This window comes from Staurois parvus, unplaced genomic scaffold, assembly GCF_062004578.1.
Source record: "Staurois parvus isolate SC_StPar_1 unplaced genomic scaffold, SC_StPar_1.0 ptg000052l, whole genome shotgun sequence".
Classification (NCBI taxonomy): Eukaryota; Metazoa; Chordata; class Amphibia; order Anura; family Ranidae; genus Staurois; species Staurois parvus.
In genome coordinates, this window is record NW_028317848.1 from 3,968,791 (window position 1) to 3,990,546 (window position 21,756).

At 42.4% G+C, this 21,756-nt stretch overlaps 1 protein-coding gene across 3 annotated transcripts in view; it reads right to left on the minus strand.

Annotated features, from left to right (window-relative positions):
• Nucleotides 1-5,674: 5,674 nt before the first annotated feature.
• The window catches only part of CPQ (carboxypeptidase Q), a 586,146-nt gene continuing 570,064 nt past the window's right edge, over nt 5,675-21,756 (minus strand). For all 3 annotated transcript variants that reach the window (XM_089666608.1, XM_089666616.1, XM_089666624.1), the window contains exon 8: nt 5,675-6,146. In XM_089666608.1, coding sequence (XP_089522734.1) covers nt 5,986-6,146 — 161 coding nt within the window. In that variant the 3' untranslated portion in view covers nt 5,675-5,985. The remainder of the gene's footprint in view (nt 6,147-21,756) is intronic.

Genomic DNA, 21,756 nt, shown 5'->3' on the forward strand with positions numbered 1-21,756 from the left:
CTTTTTCTTTTTGTTTGTATGTCTTACATGTGTGTGAACGGAGGAAAAGATGGCAGATACCCCAACCTTTTATTTAAAATGCACCTACGTTTAGCCAGAACCGCCAACAAAACCAACTGTTGGGTATGCTCTAAGCCCCCACCCAGTCATCACATGTCCGCAATGGCCGCTGTTCATGCCCTATATGACATCCGCGTCGGCATGAAAAAGCAAGGGACCCCTGGTCAGCCCCCACGTAGACATTTATCGGTAGAACTTAATGACACATTTTTAGCAGGTAACATCAGTTTCAGCACCAATATTAGCTCTAGCTCCTGTAGGGCCCTCGTCAGTCCATTATGGGTAACTGGGCAGCTAGGCAGCCCTCAGGTGTGCTTTAACATCAGCTTTGGCACAGGTAACAAGTTTGTTGGGACTACCACCTGCGAGGGAGGTATAACTGTCAATCTGACTAACCAGACTTCCTTTCTGAGTAACCACACTGACCGACCAGACCACGTGTGTTGGAAGGACGGATGTGATGTGCAGACTGAGGGAGCAATCCCCCAGTCTGTGCAACTGTTGCTCAGTGCCAGAGGCCGAACGAGGAACTCCTCCTGCTCTGCTCTGACAGGTCCATACTATTTTCTGTGTGGTTCGGCAGCCTATAGAACATTCCCCCAGAACGCGAAAGGTTCGTGTGCCCTCATAAAGCTAGTCCCCGCATCCTATGTAGTGATGGACCATGAAGAGTTGATGGTCCACAAGAAGGTAAGGATGGCAGGGAGAGTTCGCAGGGAACTGTTCTCTGAGGGCGACCAGGCATGGGCTTGGTTCCCCTCATGGACAGGATGGGGAATAGAACTTATGAAGCGCCTGAACAATTTTTCTGTCATCGTGGATAGTATGTTTAACGAGACCGTAGAGGCTGTCAGAGAAATTGCCCAAGAACAACGGCAGATGGGAATTTTAGTGCTTCAGGAGAAGATGGCCCTTGATTATCTTTTAGCCGCCAAAGGGGGGTTCTGTGAGTTCATCGGAGAGGATTGTTGTACTTGGATAGAAGACACCGATGACAAGGTCCAGGCCCATATGGACAAAGTTAGTGAACTACAGGGAAAAGCTAGAGCTATAGCTAGTGAGGGTTGGAATCCGTTCAAGGGTTTGGGAGGATTGGGAGATTTCCTGTTCTCCATCGGATCTTGGTTGAAGGAAGTGGGAGTGTATATCCTGATGCTTCTCTTTTTCATCTGCCTTTTATATGCCGCGGTGAGATGTTCCTGTTGCCTCATCGACCGTGTAAGCCAAGCTCGGGCAGACGACCACATCTCCATGCCCGCTCCGGGGATCCCACTCCAACCACTGATCGGGGGAAGACCTCACCAACCAACCACCTTCTCTACAGATTACGTCCTGGCTTCCCTCTAATTTATCTCTCTGAAGACCACATTCTCCAAGACCTTCAAGCAAGCTTCAAGCCTCATCATTGTTTGTGTCTGCGATTTGGAAAACTGTCTGGGTCGAGACCAGCCTTGTGTGGCCCCGTCTGCAGGGGCAATTTGAGAATCTATTGCTGGATCTCCCCAGACCACCGTGGGATCACAAGCTTTATTCATACCACAAGTCTGTTTGTGGTTTTTGCAAGAGCCTTCCTGTAGTGAAGGTTCCAACGCTCTTGAGGATCATCGCTTCAATCAAGCCTGTTTGCGTCGAGTCTGCGTCGGGTCTTGTTGTTTCAGGTACCCCGTGGAGCTTTATTCTCAGGGACAACTACAGGAACTCTTTGAAGTTTGAGACTACACCCATCAAGCTGAAGAAGATCAAGAAGGGACACGAGGAGAATATGATAAAACAGGAGGGAATGTCATGGAAATTCTGTATTGTTGGTCGAACTTTAAATGTGTCATATATTCGTGTTATTCATATGTCTCTCGTGTGGCTTAATTAAAGCTCTGAAGGCTGCAATTGGGCCATGCGCATGTACAATGTATGTATTACAGTACTCAGCTTGGTAATGGATGAGATGGCAGATCTGCGCTTATAGACCGGCGTGTATACCACCACGGCATTCCATGCGAATGCTGCTGTCAGTAGACCGTGGGCCTGTATCCACATATCAGCAGCATGGTACCACGTGGGCTTCATAACGCAAGGCGCAAGCGGTGTGAACTCCACGTGTAGGCTTGTGCATATCTTACAACCCATTACTAATCTGAACTGTATCTGGGATGGATGTGTTTTAATAAAGATCGTATCGGGCCCATCCAGGTACAGACTGATATTTTTAGGGAGATGCTTGTGCAGAGAATTTTGCATACCAATAGAAGCTAGTAGGACAGGAAATATGACCTCAGATGGCTCATAGGGGGGAAGGGGAGGAAGTCTGCTGACCTCAGAAGACTCATGGGGGAGGACCAGTGATAGATAATAGCAAAGGCTATGCTCCAATTGGAATGTACATCCTCTGTATAGGCAATCCCCATTGTATTGTTCGGTGGGAGGGATTGACTTTATTCATGTGGGGGGCATGTGTGTATTCTTAATAAAACAGAGAGCTGAGCCTAAAGCCGGCCCTTATGTGAGTTGCAACAGCATCCTGAGTGTCGTTTGATCATTCTAGGGTAACGGAGCTCCAATCACCCACAAATTCAACAGAACCAAAGTATTTGGATGGGCAGGAATCGTGTAGTTTGGCTGCAGTCGTGGTAAGCGAGATTCGCACAGCTTTATGGGGGATTTCTGCGCATCCAACTGCGAGTACTCACGGTAAGGAGAAATTCGTTAAAACGAATTTCCAAGACACAACTGAGTACTGGTAGGCCTGCTTGCCTTATGGGAAAGGGGGCTGCTATAGGTGATGAACACAGAAGCCAGCTATAGTGCCTGACCACCTGAGCACGGGTGCAATGCTTTCTAGGCTTCTTAGGGAAAAAAATAATAAACACACACTTTTTTTCCTGAAAAAATATGTGCATTTATTATTTTTTCCCAAAATGTGAACTTATCCTTTAATTAAAAAAAAAATACCGGGGGGAATTCAATAAAGCTGCTGCACCACTTTTCTGATGTCAATCCCTCTTGTTAATGTATTACACCAAATTCATGAAGCATTTGCAACACGTTTGGTTCTAATAGTGACTCGTGTGCAATTAAGAAAAAAATATACCTTTCCCGATCATGTGACCACCATTATGGCGTGTCACAGCGGTCACATGTCCCTAAGCCCCACCCCGCCTCCTGAAACCCTTAAAGGGCCGGGAGGCGCCGGCGCCAAGGCGTTAAATTGTAAGTCGAGAAATTTTTAGTTGACTATATAAGGAGTATTCTTCTCCTTTTTTCTGCTTAACTCCTAATTTTTTTTATCTTTAGAGCGTTTACCAAAAAACTGCCCATGCCAGTAAGGCGCATCTGTAGCTAAAAACAAACTGTGCAGCTTTGACCAAAGTTAAATAATACCTTAGCTATAAGTGCAGGCCCTTTATAAACCTCCCAAAGCCTGACTGAAAAACTCCCAGAGATGCTGTCACCCCATCCTGCCGATTGCTAGGACATTGCTAGAACACTCCCAGCTGATTCAAACCCCCTCACAAGCACTATCCTCTGTCACAGTAGCTCTGAGCTCAGCAGTGTTGCAATGGAGGGGATAGTAGACCACACACAATCGAGGGTTTGAGAGCTCACTACGTTGATGGTGGGGAGGAGCATTAACAAGGCAGCATGGGATGATGCCATCTCCAGGAGTTTTTTAGTCAGCTTTGAGAGGTATGTATGTGGCTGACATCTATAGAAAGGGTATCGTTCAACTTTAGTCAAATCTGCACAGTTTCTTTTTATCTACAGGCGCCCATTATCAGCATAGGCAGTTTTTGGTAAAGTTGAACAGTTTAACCTTACTTTAATATAACCAAAACTACATACATGTATAAGTTCACATTAGTGTAAAGCAGCAGGTCTGAAAGAAGCTCAGCGAGTGTGAAACATGCATACCTGTCTATCTGCCACCCCCCGTGTACTTTTGTACCAATGAGCTGCTTTTATAGGCTGTTTTTGAATAAATAAAGTGTTATTCTGAAGAACAAGGGAGTGCAGCCATCCTGATTTTGCAGGGCAAAGCAGGTGAGCTTTAAAATCATCCATGATTCCGCAGTATATACTTAACTTTGTTTCCTTAGTTATTTTCTTCAGTACACATAGCCTATAATTATACAAAAGTAAATGTTTGTGTCTTAAGTTGAGTGTAGGTCCCCTTTAAAGCTGAAGTTTAATTTGCTTATATTTTGCATTTGCTGGTTCCTTGCACTCTCTTCCATCAACATGCCATTGACATTTTTGATTAAATTGTTATGATTTTATTACATACCTTATTTTAAACCAAGTGACATAATTTCTAGTTTCCAGTTCTTATCTGTGCAAGGCAGGCAGTTCACGGCTGGTTGGAAGGGATGGCAGGGTGCTGTACATATCTTCCTAAAAAAAAAAAAAAAAAAAAAAAAAAAAAAATCACAACTCCCTGTCTCAGTACCCCTTTTAAGAGCCCTCAATCCTAATGTAAGCAGTGGACTGGCACTTGGGAGGAATCATACAAATATAAATACGCCCTGATGGGTGGATGCCAGTAAGGAGTGGGTAGTACTAGCTAGGCTATATTTGACTGCCCTACATAACACCCACATGTGATGCTGAGCCTCCATGATTAAAAGGCTGGGGAGGAAAGACCTGGATGATCGTGGATGTTCTCCAGCATGGAAATGAGGCAGGCTTTATCTGACTTTATCTAACCTGACTGTTTATTCCATTAGTGGATGACTGTATGAGGGAGATTTACTAAAACTGGAGCGCTTAGAATCTGCTGCAGCTGTGTATGGTAGCCAATCAGCTTCTAACGTCAGCTTCAGGTAGAATGGACGCCGCTCAACCCGACCCAATGAAGTCAATGACAGTGTTGGCTCAACCACGCCTTGGGCCTACACTGTCATTGACTTCATTGGGTCGGGTTGAGCGGCGTCCATTCTCCCTGCATCTGTACACTCCTGGATTGCTGCTGGGATGCCCGCTCCTGTCTTCTGAGTACCAGTGGGGCAAAGACATATTGTCCGACTTCAAGCAGCGCTGCCATCTTTTCACATGACTCTAGCTTGTTCAATTATGCTTTGACAGTAAAAAATTGGAAGCTGATTGGTTTCTATGCAGATCTGCACCAGATTATGCACTCTTCAGTTTTATTAAATCCCCCCCCCCCCCCAGTGAGTTCAGAACAAGAAGGCAGACATCTTGCAAACATCCATTTCTTTGTATTTATTGCTAACGTGTTTTGCCAGGACTTCATCATATACTTGCAACTTTTCTTACTTCTTCAAAATGAATGATTCCTTGAACTCATGTGATGTTATCTAATGACTTTGTGCCAGGTGTCTTGTCTGTTTTATCACTATCCTATATGACAGGTATTCAGAGATTTCCAATAATCTTCGCAGAAGCTATTCCCCCACTACTGTATATACATTAGGTCTCCGGAGTAAATTAGGCAGCCGGCATTGCAATGATGCTTGCCCTGCCCTATCTTGTCACATACAATCATAATGATAAAATAGCAGTGACACAAAGGCAGAAAAGAGATGTAAAACTGCCTGCATAAAATGATGATCTGCTGTAAGTTCACAGGAAGGAATGGCATAAAAAAGAGCAATAAACTGAATTACAGTAAGCTGTGGATCCACGTCTTTATTTCAAGTAATCAGGAAGAAGTAGACTGTATACAAATACAAACCTCTTAGATAAATGCAATCATATTGGACAATAAAATAGAAGTACAAACAAAAGAAATATATGCGTAAAGTGATATGATATCTCATAGGAGTGAAATAAAAAAGGACAGCAAATTTGATAAAATCAAATAACGAAAGAAGACAACAAATTTGGTGTGCACAGAATACAGATGAGGCTCCGGATGAATGAGCGTCTTCACAGTGCGCAGTGTGTGGCTACCCTGGTCTTCCTGGCTTTTCATTATCTTGGCAACATCTCTTCCAGGTCAGCCACCACATAGGCAACTACAGTCCAGACAGCAGCACAGTAGTTCATCCAGACCGGGTTCTGGACTGTCATGGTGTCCCCTTCTGAGTGATGGAACCAGAAATACCGTCTACTGTCATCTAGTAGACTAGCACCTAGGAGTATAACAATTAATGTGTCAGCCCGTTTCTCTAAAGTTGAGAATTAATATTTGTTACCAGCAATTGATACATTAGTGAATAGTGAATCTTAGATCTATTGTACTGTTTATCATTAATCACAATGCATATTTATACAAAATGCACTGAATGTGTAACAACTTTCTTTATTCTAACTACAACAAACTGCAGGAGAAGCCATTTAACCATAACCATTTGAGCTGCAGACGATCTTACCCCTTCATGACAGGTAATTTTTTGCTATTTTGCACTGCACTACTTTACTTGACAATTGTGCAGACATGCAACGCTGTACCCAAATTAAATTTATATCATTACTGGGTTTTTTATTTTTTATTACAGTGGGGCAAAAAAGTATTTAGTCAGCCACCAGTTGTGCAAGATCTTCCACTTAAAAAGATGAGAGAGGCCTGTAATTGGCATCATAGGTAGACCTCAACTATGAGAGACAAAATGAGAAAAAAAATCCAGACAATCACATTGGCTGATTTGGAAAGAATTTATTTGCAAATTATGGTGGAAAATAAGTATTTGGTCACCTACAAACAAGCAAGATTTCTGGCTCTCACAGACCTGTACCTTCTTCTTTAAGAGGCTCCTCTGTCCTGCACTCATTACCTGTATCAATGGCACCTGTTTGAACTTGTTATCAGTATAAAAGACACCTGTCCACAACCTCAAACAGTCACACTCCAAACTCCACTATGGTGAAGACCAAAGAGCTGTTGAAGGACACCAGAAACAAAGTTGTAGACCTGCACCAGGCTAGGAAGACTGAATCTGCAATAGGCAAGCAGCTTGGTGTGAACAAATCAACTGTGGGAGCAACAATTAGAAAATGGAAGACATACAAGACCACTGATAATCTCCCTCGATCTGGGGCTCCACGCAAGATCTCACCCCGTGGGGTCAAAATGATCACAAGAACGGTGAGCAAAAATCCCAGGACCACACGGGGGGACCTAGTGAATGACCTGCAGAGAGCTGGGACCAACGTAACAAAGGCTACCATCAGTAACACACTACGCCGCCAGGGACTCAGATCCTGCAGTGCCAGACGTGTCCCCCTGCTTAAGCCAGTACATGTCCGGGCCCGTCTGAAGTTTGCTAGAGAGCATTTGGATGATCCAGAAGAGGATTGGGAGAATGTCATATAGTCAGATGAAACCAAAATAGAACTGTTTGGTAGAAACACAACTCGTGTTTGGAGGAGAAAGAATGCTGAGTTGCATCCAAAGAACACCATACCTACTGTGACGCATAGGGGTGGCAGCATCATGCTTTGGGGCTGTTTCTCCGCAAAGGGACCAGGACGACCGATCCATGTACAGGACAGAATGAATGGGGCCATGTATCGTGAGATTTTGAGTGCAAACCTCCTTCCATCAGCAAGGGCATTGAAGATGAAACGTGGCTGGGTCTTCCAACATGACAATGATTCCAAACATACCACCTGGGCAACCAAGGAGTGGCTTTGTAAGAAGCATTTCAAGGTCCTGGAGTGGCCTAGCCAGTCTCCAGATCTCAACCCCATAAAAAACCTTTGGAGGGAGTTGAAAGTCCGTGTTGCCCAGCGACAGCCCCAAAATATCACTGCTCTAGAGGAGATCTGCATGGAGGAATGGGCCAACATACCAGCAACAGTTTGTGCCAACCTTGTGAAGACTTACAGGAAACGTTTGACCTCTGTCATTGCCAACAAAGGATATATAACAAAGTATTGAGATGAACTTTTGATATTGACCAAATACCTATTTTCCGCCATAATTTGCAAATAAATTCTTTCCAAATCAGCCAATGTGATTGTCTGGATTTTTATTCTCATTTTGTCTCTCATAGTTGAGGTCTACCTATGATGCCAATTACAGGCCTCTCTCATCTTTTTAAGTGGGAGAACTTGCACAATTGGTGGCTGACTAAATACTTTTTTGCCCCACTGTATATATACAAAAAAGCCCAAACATTTTGAAAAAAAAATATTTTGTACTTTCTGATATGAAACATATCCAATAAAAATTTAATAAAATCAAATTTCTTTACAAATTTAGGCCAAATTGTATTCTGCTATATGTCTTTGGTAAAAAATCCCAATAAGTGCATATTAATTGGTTTGCATGAAAGTTATAGCATCTACAAACTATGCATTAATTATTTTTTTCAATAGTAATGGCGGTGATCAGCGACATATTGTGCGGCGGACAATCTGATGCTAAATGACACTTTGTAGGAACTGACTAACTGGCACTGACATTGCCAGTGACACTAATACAGTTACATAGTTAGTCTGGTTGAAAAAAGATAAATGTCCATCCAGTTCAACCAAAAAAAAAAAAAAGTTATAATCCTATACCCACAGCTGATCCAGAGGAAGGCAAAAAAACCCAGCAAAGGATGATTCAATTTGCTCCTGCAGGTGAAAAAATTCCTTCCTGATCCCCCAAGAGGCAATCGGATATTCCCTAGATCAGCTTTACCTATAAATGTTAGTATCCAGTTATATTCTGTGTATCTAGGAAAGAATCCAGAGGAAGGCAAAAAAAAACCAGCAAAGGATGATTCAATTTGCTCCTGCAGGTGAAAAAATTCCTTCCTGATCCCCCAAGAGGCAATCGGATATTTCCCTGGATCAGCTTTACCTATAAATGTTAGTATCCAGTTATATTCTGTGTATCTAGGAAAGAATCCAGGCCTTTTTTTAAAACAATCCACTGAGCTGACCAGAACCAACTCTTGAGGGAGTCTATTCCACATTTTCACAGCTCTTACTGTGAATAAATCTTTCTGTATATGGAAATTAAATCTCTTCTTCTCCAAACATAAAGAGTACCCCCTTGTCCTCTGTGTTGACCTCAGGGTGAATAGCTCTACACCAAGTACTATGGTACTATGCCAGTCATTAAAGAGTCCCTAAAACAAGCAACAATGGCTTTGAAATGACAGCGCTCAGTTCTTTAAGGACCCGTGGGTGTATGCCATCCGGTCCAGGTGCTTTATTCAGTCTTAAATATTTCTGGATCATATCAGTTGTGAGCCAATGTGGATCATCTGGTACTAATAATATACACGGTCACTGTACTAATGGCATTGGTTGGGAAGGGGTTAACATCTACGAGCAATCAAAGGGTTACCTGTGTGCCTAACAATGTGTACTGTGTGTAGTATGTGCTGCTTTTACTAAGCGATGTGTCTTTTTTTTACTCCCTGCTTTGCATGGAGAAAAAATAAATGGCACATCACTGCTGTCTTTACAGAGCTCTGTGTTTGTTAACACAGCGCTCTGTTCTGTTATTTGCTCAGCTGATCAGGAGATTACAGCCATAAATTATTGGCCAGGACCCGCTGATCTGCTACCTGGAAATGCTGGATCACATATATACGTAATCCAGCACACAGCGGCCACCCTGTTGCCTTATATGTACAGGGGCTGGGCCGCAAGTGGTTAAATTGCATAGCAGTAAGAATGTGGAACTCCCTTTTTACATTTTGTGGTGTCAGTGGGAAGTGTTTAAAAAAAAAAAGGTGGGTACCTTAGCCAATGCAATATACAGGGGATATGGTATTGACAAACACACACACACACACACACACACCAACACAGGTTGAACTAGATGGACTGGTGTTTTTTTTTTTTCAACCTTACCAACATGTAACTACCCCACTATCAGCTTAGAGTGGGGCTATGTTGACCTTGCTGCCCATTTTAAGCTAATGAGAGGGACAAGAAAAAAAAATGTTTATTCATTCCTATACTGTATCTGTCTCAAGACGAAAGCTCTAATAGATTGGACATAGGGAAAGCATTTATATGGATGGTCCTTGGACCGGCAGTGTGACATTCACATATATTTTGCAAATGTATGCAACAAAAACCTGTTTTTTTTAACATAAACTGATAAAGCAGTTAAGACCAGTATTTTCACTGGCTAGCATTTAACTATTCTCAGGTATTTTTTGTATTGTACTGCTCTATGAACTGATCATCCCATAAACACCTAACTTATGCTAGTTATAGCTTGGCTTGGGTGGTTGACACTTTTTTTTTTTTTTAAATGATACATTAAATTTGACTTGTAGCTCACTGGGAAAAGCAGAGTACCATTCACACATGCGGCAAATTAGATATCTATCTATCTATCTATAATATATATTAATATATATATATATATATATATATATATATATATATATATATATATATATATATATATATATATATATATATAGTATACAGAATGCCCCCAGGTTGTCATATCACAAGGGTTGAAAGTCAGGACATTGGTAGATGTAAATAAAAAGGTGTTTTTTTAATAACACTCCAAAACAGCTTATGCACATTATAACTTTTTCTGTAGCAAAAGAGGAGTTTTCTTTTATAGGCAGTTAATGTATAAATGTGAAGTTGGGTTATACACTAGCAGATTCTGAAGACATTCTAGCAGTATAAGAAGAAAAATAATGCCAGTCACTCTGCCTGTGGGAAAAGATGGTATTTATAAAGTTAATTTCTTTAAAAGAAAGCCAAGCAGAAAGTAAGACAAATCTTTGATACCGAATCCGATCTAGGTCCATTTTAATGGACGTATAAAATCCACTTAACTGCGAATATATAGCCTAAAGCTGAAACAAAATAATAAATAAAATATACACTGTATGAGCGAATGGATTTTTCCTTCGGAAAACCTCAATTACTTATATTACGTTTCCATCCTCCGTGAGCGGAATTTACATTTTGATTTCTTTTCAGGGTCCTCAGCCTCTCGGCTCTTATCTTGTGCTAATAATTACTTCACCGCCAATAGAAAACTTACAGCACCTTTACCAAAGTGGCAGTTAATTAAACTTGAACACCCACTTCAAAGTTTAATGAATTGTCTAGCAAAGGTCTTATGTAATATAATACAGACCGTAATCATGGCGGCTTAAGAAAACTCATTTATACTGACCTAGTGTGAAAAAAAAATACTTTTATTAAATATGACAGCCTGAAATGTATTTCTGACTAAATGGAAAGATGAGGAAACTTTGCATAAAGTGATGCAAAAGAAAATTATATTGAATTTGTAGCTGAGCAAATAAAAGTTGTCCCAGTCATTTAGAAAAGGGAGACCTAGAAATATCAACTTTCAGATTTAAAAAATGGCTACATTTAATAAGGCAGTGCAAAGTGTAAAGATGTGTATTAACCTAGACAAACCACTCACAACTCTACTTTTCAAGAGCATAGAAAACAAAATGATATGGTTAAAGGGTTGCAATTGTTACAACACTTTGTATGAGAACGTTTTTAGGTGTTACTGAACCTACAACAGTAAAATCAGTCTGTATATGCAGTAAAGCATGCTTGTTATACTCACTGTGGAACCTAAGGGGTTAATCCTCTGCATTGTGTAAAAAGACTGTTTGATCCTTTCTTCTCTGCCCCTCCTCTTGTTGAAATGTCCACCTGATACAGACTGAATCCGTAGTCACATGCACATGCTCAGTTTGGTGTGTATTGCTAGAGAGGTTTTTTTTCCTTGGGAGGGATCATGTGATCAGCACAGGGCCAATCAGCACTACCCAGACAGAGGGCAAGGAGTTTCACATCCTCCTAGAGCAGAAAGAAAACTCCTCCTACAAGCTTTAACCAGTGCTCTACTGAAGTCACAAGACTGCTCTAACTGCTGATGAGATAATGTATTTAGTAATTTATCTTTACTAAAATAATTGCATTTCCATGTTGTATGTAATGTGGGAGACCAGATATAGTGAATGCAGGGTCCGGGGTTTAGTAACACTTTAAGTTATATTAAGCGTTAATGCTGCACATATGCACACACAATTGATGGCACCTTGTCTGATGCTTTATATCACCAGCTATTTATAACATTGCTCTGAATGATAGGGATGTCTGTGTCATGGTCTACCACTTAGTGTGCAAGGATTGAGGAGACAGCTGCATGTTATTCGAGAGTCATTTATAGTGTACAGCGCATTCACAAAGTAATCAGACCCCCTTCACTTTCTCTCAATTTTGTTATGTTGCCGCCTGATACTACAGTTGTTTAAATTCATTTTTTGCTTCTCATTAATCTACACTAGTATCCCATAATAACAAAGTGGAAACAGAATTTTAGAAATGTCTGAAGTATTTAAAAAGAAAATAACTGAAATATCACATTAGCATAAATATTCAAAGTATGAAATTTAGCTCAGGTGCTTCCCATTGCTCTGGATCATTGCTGGGATGTCTCTACACCTTGATTGGAGTCCATCTGTGGTAAATAAATTGACTGAGCATGATTTGGAAAGGCACGCACCTCTCTATAATAGGCCTCACAGCTGACAATACATACTGTATCAGAGGTCAAAGGCTCTGCCTGTAGAGCTCAGAGACAGGATTATTGCAAGACACAGATCTGGGAAAGGCTACAAAAACATTTCTGCTGCACTGAAGGTTCTCAGGAGCACAGTGACCTCCATATTTCTCAAATGTAAGTTTGGCACAACCAGGACACCTCCAATAGCTAGTCAAACTGACTAATAGGGGGAAAAAGGCCTTAGTAAGAGGGGTGACCAAGAACCGGATGGCCACTCTGACTGAGTTTCAGAGATCTTGTGTGGAGATGGGACAAAGCTCCAGAAGGACAACCATCACTGCAACCTTCCACCAATCTGGGTTTTCTGGCAGAGTGGCTAGACAGAAGACTCAACGCAAAACACATGAAAGCCCACTTGGAGTTTGCAAAAAAAGTTTTACTGAATGCATCCTGGATGCACTGTATGTCAGGGCACAATAATCCAAAAACGTATAAAGTATATCTGTAATACATGCATATTTTTCCATGTTTATCACTTTAAAGACCCCTCAAGTACAGAAAAATACCCGATGACCTGACAGAAATACACTCATCTGCTACAGCCTGTTGTAGGTGGACAACACACAGCAATTATGTGTCACTCAGATATCACAGTTATTATACAGAATGTATAGTAGATGGTGCCAACAGTTTGCACAGCACTTTACAAAATACAGGGAGAAAGAATGGCTACAATACAATAAACAAAAAGCTTTCAACAGCATGTTTAACAGATCAAGGGGTAGGGGGGTAGTTACATTTTAAAGCAAACCTGTTTCTTGTATTGGCAAAAAAATGTAAATGCTCTTTTTGAGACCTTAAAGTGGTTGTAAACTATCACTTATAGCCAGTGTAGTGATTGTCCTAAGGTGATAACACAGATGAAACAAATCCTCATACATAGTTTGTACCTATTGATCTGCATTCTTCTCTTCTCAACATCCATTCAAAGTCTAGAATTTATGCAGCTTGTCTGGACTGTCAGGAAAAAGGGGGCAGAGAGCTGAAAATACACACTGCAGAGTTCAGTGAAGAGAGGTCTGAGAGCTGATTGGAGGAAAGATAGCAGAGGAATGAAGTAGCAAACAAGAAATGACACTTAGAGGGAGCATTACTAAAACTAGAGTGCAGAATCTGGTGCAGCTCTGCACAGAAACCAATCGGCTTCCAGGTTTTATCGTCAAAGTGTAATAGAACAAACTGAAGTTAGGAGCTGGCTGTCTACCATGCACAGCTGTACCAGACATTTCACTCTCCAGTTTCAGTATATCAACCCCTTAGTGCTCTGGATTGAGAAATATGCTTTATTCATATTTTATATCTGAAGTTTACAACCACTTTATCCTCTTGGCACCGGCCGCACGCAAATGTACCGCCTCCCAGCGTCTGGGCCTTGACGCCGAGCGGCCGCACATTTGTGTGCAATTAAGAAAAACATATGTGCTGAAAGTGCGTGCCCTGCACGCTCCCAGCACACATGTCCGGTAAAGCTCACGGAAAAGCCCTGATCTCCTCTTTCAATCGGGACCTTTCCCGATCATGTGACCGCCGTAAGAGGAAAATCATGGCAGTCACATGACCCTAAAACCCGCCCTGCCTCCCGGCTTCTGAAACCCTTAAAGGGCCGCAAGACGACGGCGCCAATAGGTTAAGAAGTATTTACTTAAAGTGATTATAAAGGGTTTTTTTTTTGTTGTAAAATAACAAACATGTCTATACTTGCCTACTGTGTGCAGTGGTTTTGCACAGAGCAGCCTGGATCCTCCTCCTCTCTGGTCCCCTGCAGGCTCTCCCGGCTCCTCCTGTCTGTCGGGTACCCCCACAGCAAGCAGCTTGCTATGGGGGCACCCGCTGCACTGTGTGTCCATTCGCACATGGAGCCGTGGCTTGGCCCCGCCCCCTCTCTCTTCATTTGCTGACTGGCTGTGATTGACAGCAGCGGGAGCCAATGGAACAAAGTAACTGTTTAATACATCTGGGATTCCATTCAAACAGCTGGGTCTGATCGAAATTGCAAGTTCTTTCAAACAAAATTAGTTGACTCATTTATTTATATTCTATTTATTATATATACAAGTTTTCAGAATTTCTAAATGAATATTTGAACAAATTCTACTGTTGTATGGCCAGCAATAGAATGCATGTTCAACCAAAACTTTTTGTGGAAACTGTTTAGAGCCCCTGCAGATTTTCACTGTTTTTGCAGCCTGGTGCATGCGCTCTGCTTTAATGCATCTTAGAGCTCCTTGTAGCTGATTCAAGCAGACATAGGCAGTATACAAAGGAGGGAAAAAAAAAAAAAAAGATACTGTAACAGGGCAACACAAAGTAGCAACTTACACATCAAAGTAGGTAATGCTGTGTAAAAGCTTTCTGTCACAGCCAAGGTGATTGGATTCACGGAACGCAGTTTAAATTGTGTAAAAATGTTGTCTGATCCTGACTTCTCTGATCCTCCCCTTCTTCCAGTGTCCCCCTCTTATCTCCTGATAAGACATATCATGTGGAGACACTCTGCACACTCTCAGTTTGGTGTGTATTGCTAGAGAGGTTTTGGGGGGGGGGGTGCATGCAATCAGCAAAGGGCCAATCAGTACTGTCTAGGCCAGTGGTCCTGCATCCTCCTAGAGCAAAATGAAAACTGCTTCTACAAGCTTTAACCAGTGCTCGGCTGGACACTGATAGAAGTCACAAGACTGCTCTAACTGCTGACAGGAAAAGGTATTTAGCAGTTTATATTTACTAAAACAAAATTGCATTGCCATGTTCTGTGCATTGTGGGAGACCAGATACACTGAATGCAGGGTCCTGGGTTTAGTAAGCCGGCTCAGAGATGACACAGGAAGAAGAGCCGCACAGCATGCAGGCCTCACACACATTACACACAGAACTCTCACAGAGTGTCAGGAACCATAAACCAGGTGGATACAGAAAGTGCAGTTAAAAATCACACCTTTACTGAAATAGCAATTATAACATAGATCATCTTCCTCTACAGTTGTATTAAGCTTCCCCAGCTTCATGATAGAGCTGCACAACCTCTGATCACCAGTGGATGAATACACAACACGCTGCTTGTCACCAACGCCTGTTTGATCTGAGTCCTTGAGCGCAGGAGATAATGGATCTTTGGTAACATAGATCAGGAACATAGTCAAAACAGTAGCCAGGGTTTAGATGCCAGTGTGGGTAATCAGATGAGCCAGGGTCAGGAAACCAGCAGTCAGTGTAGTCAGGAGCCAAAAATCAGGAACAAGAAGCAGAAGTCAGCCAGACCAAGCTGTACACTAGAACACAGGCAGGAGCACACTGGAGATCATAGACCATGCAAGGGCAAGGAGGAAATGAGCTAAGCTGCTAAAATAGCAAAAAGGTCTGGCTATAGGCTGGACAAATAAAGCAGGTAATGGTATCAAGGTGAGTCACTGTGGAGACAAGTGTCTGGTAATTAAATGACAGCTGAGCAGCTTCTGAGCACTAAAAGAAAAGAGCTGCCTGTTAAGTAGCAGGAGCCCAGCCCTGACAAAGTCAGCAGGAAGGCTTGAGAAAAGGGCTGATCTCCCAGAAACATGTTGCCTGCTGACCTTCGCAATGACAGTTATGTGTGTAATGCGCTTCTGTGTGAAGCCAGCATGCTGCGTGGCTCTCCTTCCCATGTCACCTCCAAGCCGGCTTAAGCTGTGAGCTATTAACCATGCAAATTGCGCCTTTGGCTGTGACAGAAAGCTTTTACACTGCATTACCTACTTTGATCTGTAGGTTGCTACTTTGTTTCGCCCTAATAAAATATCCTTTTACTGATGCTTCTAAGAATGAACTCCATTCCTCTTTATTTGCAGATGAAATTGGTTAGACTGAGATGATGCTTTCAGTCTGCTGCAACCAAAAGGAAGCATTTCCTAAGTCCCCTCTTCCCCAGTGATCAGACTGCAACTTTGTAAAAAGTCACAATGTATAGTAGATGACAGACTCAGCAATAGTATGCAGGACTAGCAGAATATTATCATTCATTGACCACTAGCCTACAGGCCACTTATACCCCCTTCCTGCCCAGGCCAATTTCCAGCTTTCAGCGCTGTTGCACTTTGAATGACAATTGCGCGGTCATGCAACACTGTACCCATATGAAATTTTTTCATTTTTTTGTGACAGATAGAGCTTTCTTTTGGTGGTATTTAATCACCTGTGGGTTTTTAAATTTTTTCTTAAACCAAAAACCACTGAAAATGTTGAAAAAAATTTTTTTCTTAGTTTTTGTTATAAAATTTTGTAAATAAGTGATTTTTCTCCTTCACTGATGTGCGCTAATGAGGCTGCAGTGATGGGCACTGATAGGCTGCACTGATGGACACTGATAGGTGGCACTGATGGGCACCGATGATGCACTGGTAGGTGGCACTGATGGGCATTGGCAGGCAGCACTGATACATGGCACTGATATATGGCACTGTTAGGTGGCACTGACTGACACTGATAGGCGGCAATGACTGGCACTGTTAGGTGGCACTGATGCACACTGATAGGCGGCACTGATTGGCAGCACTGATTGGTATTGATAGGTGGCACTGACTGGCACTGATGGATGGCACTGAAAGTCAGCTCAGATGGGCACTGATGTGTGGCATTGATAGGCACTGGCATGTGGCACTGACAGCTGGCTCTGATGGACTTTGACAGGTGGCACTGCTGGGGCTACACTGATCATCAGGGCACACTGATCACCAGTGCCCTGATGATCAGTGTACATGTCCCCTCCGCGGAAAGCCGATTAGCGGCTCTCCTCTCCTCTCGAGCTGTCAGCGTGACAGCTCGAGAGGAGAGAAATGCAAATAACCGGCATTTCCGTGTTTACATGTGATCAGCTGTGATTTCACACAGCTGATCACATGACCGAGCCGACATCTTCGGCTCTTTCCGTGATCTGTGATCCGCTGTGTCCGAGGGACACAGCGCACCGCCAATCGCTGCGCTGCGCGCTCCCTAAGCTGCACATGCACGGTGAGAATGGAAGGACGTCATATGACGTCCTCTCAGAACAAGAGAACCACCTTGCGCCCGTCATTGGACTATATGGCAGGCGGCAGGTGGTTAAAAAGGGTATTTACACAACACTGTACAAAATTCTGATTTGGCAAAATCTTGAGTTTGTCGTCCAGTTTGATCTCCAGTCCTTAGGGAGAATGTGCTTGAAGTGGAGAGAGTCCTGAGAAGGGCAACAAAGCTAATAAGGGGGCTGGAAGACCTCAGTAATGAGGAACAACTACAAGCATTAAACTTATTTTCCCTGTAGAAGAGGCACTTATGAGGGGATATAAATGATGACTAGCATTGGGATGAAGCTATTTAACCTAAGTTCTCTAAAGCACACGTGACCACACAATGAATTTGGCTGAGAAGCAGTTCAGTCTTAAACTGTGTAAGGGGTTCTTTACGGTTAGAGCAGTAAGTATGTGGAACTCCTTTCCACAGTTGGCTATGTCGGCGGGGAGTATAGGTAAATTCAGAAAACATCTAAATGTATTTCTTGGCAAATGAAATGTGCAGGGATATGGAAAATGGTAGTGACAAACATACATGTGCGCCCACACGGGCGTATCAGAATGAACTGGATGGACTGGTGTCTTTATTTAACCTTACCATCTATGTAACTATGTAATGTGAGAGGCTGCAGCAGGTGCTAAACTGTATCAGACATTTGTGAATACAGTCAGGAAGTGCACACCATATTGATAGTGTCATTTTTGATCCAGCAAATGAAGGCATTGTCAGGGTAGTATTGTGAGTGGTAATACATTACACTAAGGCCCCATGAACACTGGGCATTTAGCCATGGTGCATGGGCCTCTGGCATTTCGGTATGGGCAGAAGGCACACATACACACCATCCAGCCTCCTGCTGGAAACCTGTTCAACCCTATGAGACACTGACAGCAAATGAAGGCATTGTCAGGGTAGTATTGTGAGTGGTAATAAATTACACTAAGGCCCCATGAACACTGGGCATTTAGCCATGGTGCATGGGCCTCTGGCATTTCAGTATTGGCAGAAGGCACACATATACACCATCCAGCCCTGCTGCTGGAAACCTGTTCAACCCTATGAGACACCGACAGCAAATGAAGGCATTGTCAGGGTAGTATTGTGAGTGGTAATAAATTACACTAAGGCCCCATGAACACTGGGCATTTAGCCATGGTGCACGGGCCTCTGGCATTTCGGTATGGGTGGAAGGTACACATACACACCATCCAGCCGTCCTGCTGGAAACCTGTTCAACTCTATGAGACACCAACAGCTGCTACAACTGGATGGCGCAGGAGAGTGCATTGAGCAGTACTAATATTTAGGGCAGTATGCACCCAGGGGTGAATGCCTGGAACTCAGACTTCTTGCGTTCTGTGCATTCGTCCCTGGGTGCATACTGCCCCAAATGTTAGTACTGCTCAGTGCATTGCCTAGCCGAAGCAGCGGTCAACCTCTCATAGAGATTAATGGGCCGCCAGGAGCAGGGTTGGACAGTGCCACCTGTGCCCTCCATCTGGAGCCTCATGGACCAGGGTGAAGCATCCAGTGTGCATGGGACCTTAAAGAGCATTAGTTATCATACTTCTATATCTAATGCTATTTCCACTTTAAAACATACGGTAAAGGTGACCCTATAAAAAACATCCTTTAAAAAATAAATAAAAAATACAACCACTTTCATTAAGAGTAATGACAAGCAAATATGCAAATCAGCAAGGTTTAGCATGCAAGTGAACCTTGATAAATACTTCTCACAGACTGGGCGTACATCCTTTGAAGAACGATTTTACTTATTACATGTGATATATTATAAATCTCTGAAAGATTTATAGTCTCTCAAAATGCTGCATAATCATTACGTATGTACAAAGTTTACTCGAAACCTCCATGTTTGCCTCAAAAGATGGAGGTAAGCACCGTCTGTCATGAAAATGATCTATTGATGTACTGTACCCTGTGAGCACAATAATTCATCTCATTAAATCTCAGAAAAACACTCAATTTCTAATAGGAAAGCAAAAAAATGAAAAAAAAAAAAAACCAAGGAAAGTTGATTCATAGCAGTTGGTCATTCCAATTATCCAGACTTCTGCGTATAATTTATTTAAAAACTAAATTATGCATGAATAGTGCACAACTAATTAGGGGAGAGAAGGGAAATGTAATTTACATTCTTGATAAGAAAATTGTACTTTACAAAAAATATGTAAAACAAGACAAAGTGTCGAGTGACTGAGGTTATTAGTGGAGTAAATTACAACAGGTCACAAAAGGATGATTGTCTCATTTCCGTGCCACATAAAGTTTTCACATTTCGTAAGAATACAAATGTACAACACAAAACATCGATAGATGCGAAGTAAAGAGTCATCAAGGTAGAAATGCACAGCATGAAACAAACCCATGCCGTCATTGTTATTGCACAGATTTCTAGGAAATGCATCAGCTGTATAAAGGGCTTGTGCAGGCAGGACTTACTCGCTCCACTGGATACAAAGCAACAGGTAGAATGGGACCCGCTCTTTTAGCTTTTTAGTGGGGCAATGAGGGAGGAGATGAGAACACTGGCAAGGAGACCATGGTAAAGTCAGCCTACTGAATGTATTTATTATTTATTTACTACAAGTACTTATAACCCTCAAGGACAATCTAAGGTCCCTAACTCACATTCATACATACACATACTAGGGCCAATTTAGACACGAGCCAATTAACCTACCAGTATGTCTTTGGAGTGTGGGAGGAAACCAGAGGACCTGAAGAAAACCCACACAGGCATGGGGAGAACATGCAGACTATAGGCAGGTAATGCTGTGGGTTGGGAAGTGCTAACCACCTAGCCACTGTGTTGCCCGATTTGACATTACATGTAAGGAATGACAGATTCACTTCAGTGTATGGAAACCAGTGTGGGCTTATATGTGTTCACATACTTCTGCCCTGTGCATAGGGTAACTGCTGGCCATGAATTAGCGATTGGGCATCTGTGTTAATATGCACACTTAGCACTGCTAAGGCGCCAAGCAGCTTATATAATCTCTAAAGCATTGCAGGAGAATGCTCAGCCATCTCCAGCTTGCTCCTTTTTCCATGCAACCTGATCCTGCTCCTCTGTACAAGACCCAACTTGTCTCCTGACCTGCTTCTGGACTATTGCTCCTCGTAATCTCAGCCTGCATTCTGGACTCGGTAAGCTTCAAGCATGTGCAACGATTGTGCGCAATAGAGACATGGACGCTGCACGCGACAGCCATCTTGTTAAGGTCTCAGCCATATTGTTTTTCATTTACACTCATCTCTCTCTCTCTTCCCTTCTCCCTCCTCTAGAAAATGGAATTTGTAGCTGTAAGTTGTAACAAAACTTCAAAAGAGCCTCTTATCTTAACCTCTTGGCGCCGGCTGAACGCAAATGTGTGGCCTCCCGGCGTCTGGGCCTAAATGCCGAGCGGCCGCACATTTGCGTTCTATTAAAAAAAACCATTAAAAACCGCTTAAAAATTCAAACGCGACTAAACACGGCAAAACACTGCTAAACGCTAATGAAAAAATGCGAAAAAAGCTGAAAAACTCATGTTTTTATTGTGACTTTACACAGCTAACTTTACCAGCATTATTAAAATGCCCCGTGTGCATGGAGCCTCACAAGCATATCAATGTTGACAGTGTCCAGGGTGACCTAGGGCTCTGAGCAAGTCCCAAACACAGGAAGACACTTGAAAATGGCTGACGTGTTTCAAGGGGGGGGATCCCCTCTTCTTTAGAGCCTGACACATACTGGAGTTGCTTTACTATTGGCAAACAGACTGTACACTTTGCAAATGCAGTTGCAATCTTTTCCCCCAGAGCTTAGTGAATGTGGTAAAGCTTCTATTTGTAAAAAATAATCAGGTACAAAGAAAAAAATACAGCATTTTGCTTGCACATGATTGGAAGATGGAAATCAGCAGAGCTTCAACACATTCACCAAGCACTGGAGAAAATAAGTGCAACTGCACTTGAAAAGTGCACAGTTTATTTGCCTTTAGTAAATCATCTCCATTGTGTGGATGTTCCCCAAACTATTGATATTTCCTTGCAAATTTAATTTGTCTTTTATTTGTTAAAAAAAAAAAAAAGACTATGTGATTATTTTCTTGGGCCTAATCTCCTACATTGATCCTGATCACAACTGTGTAAAGTAAGTGAACTCCTTAATACATGCATATCTACTTTAGAACTTTGTT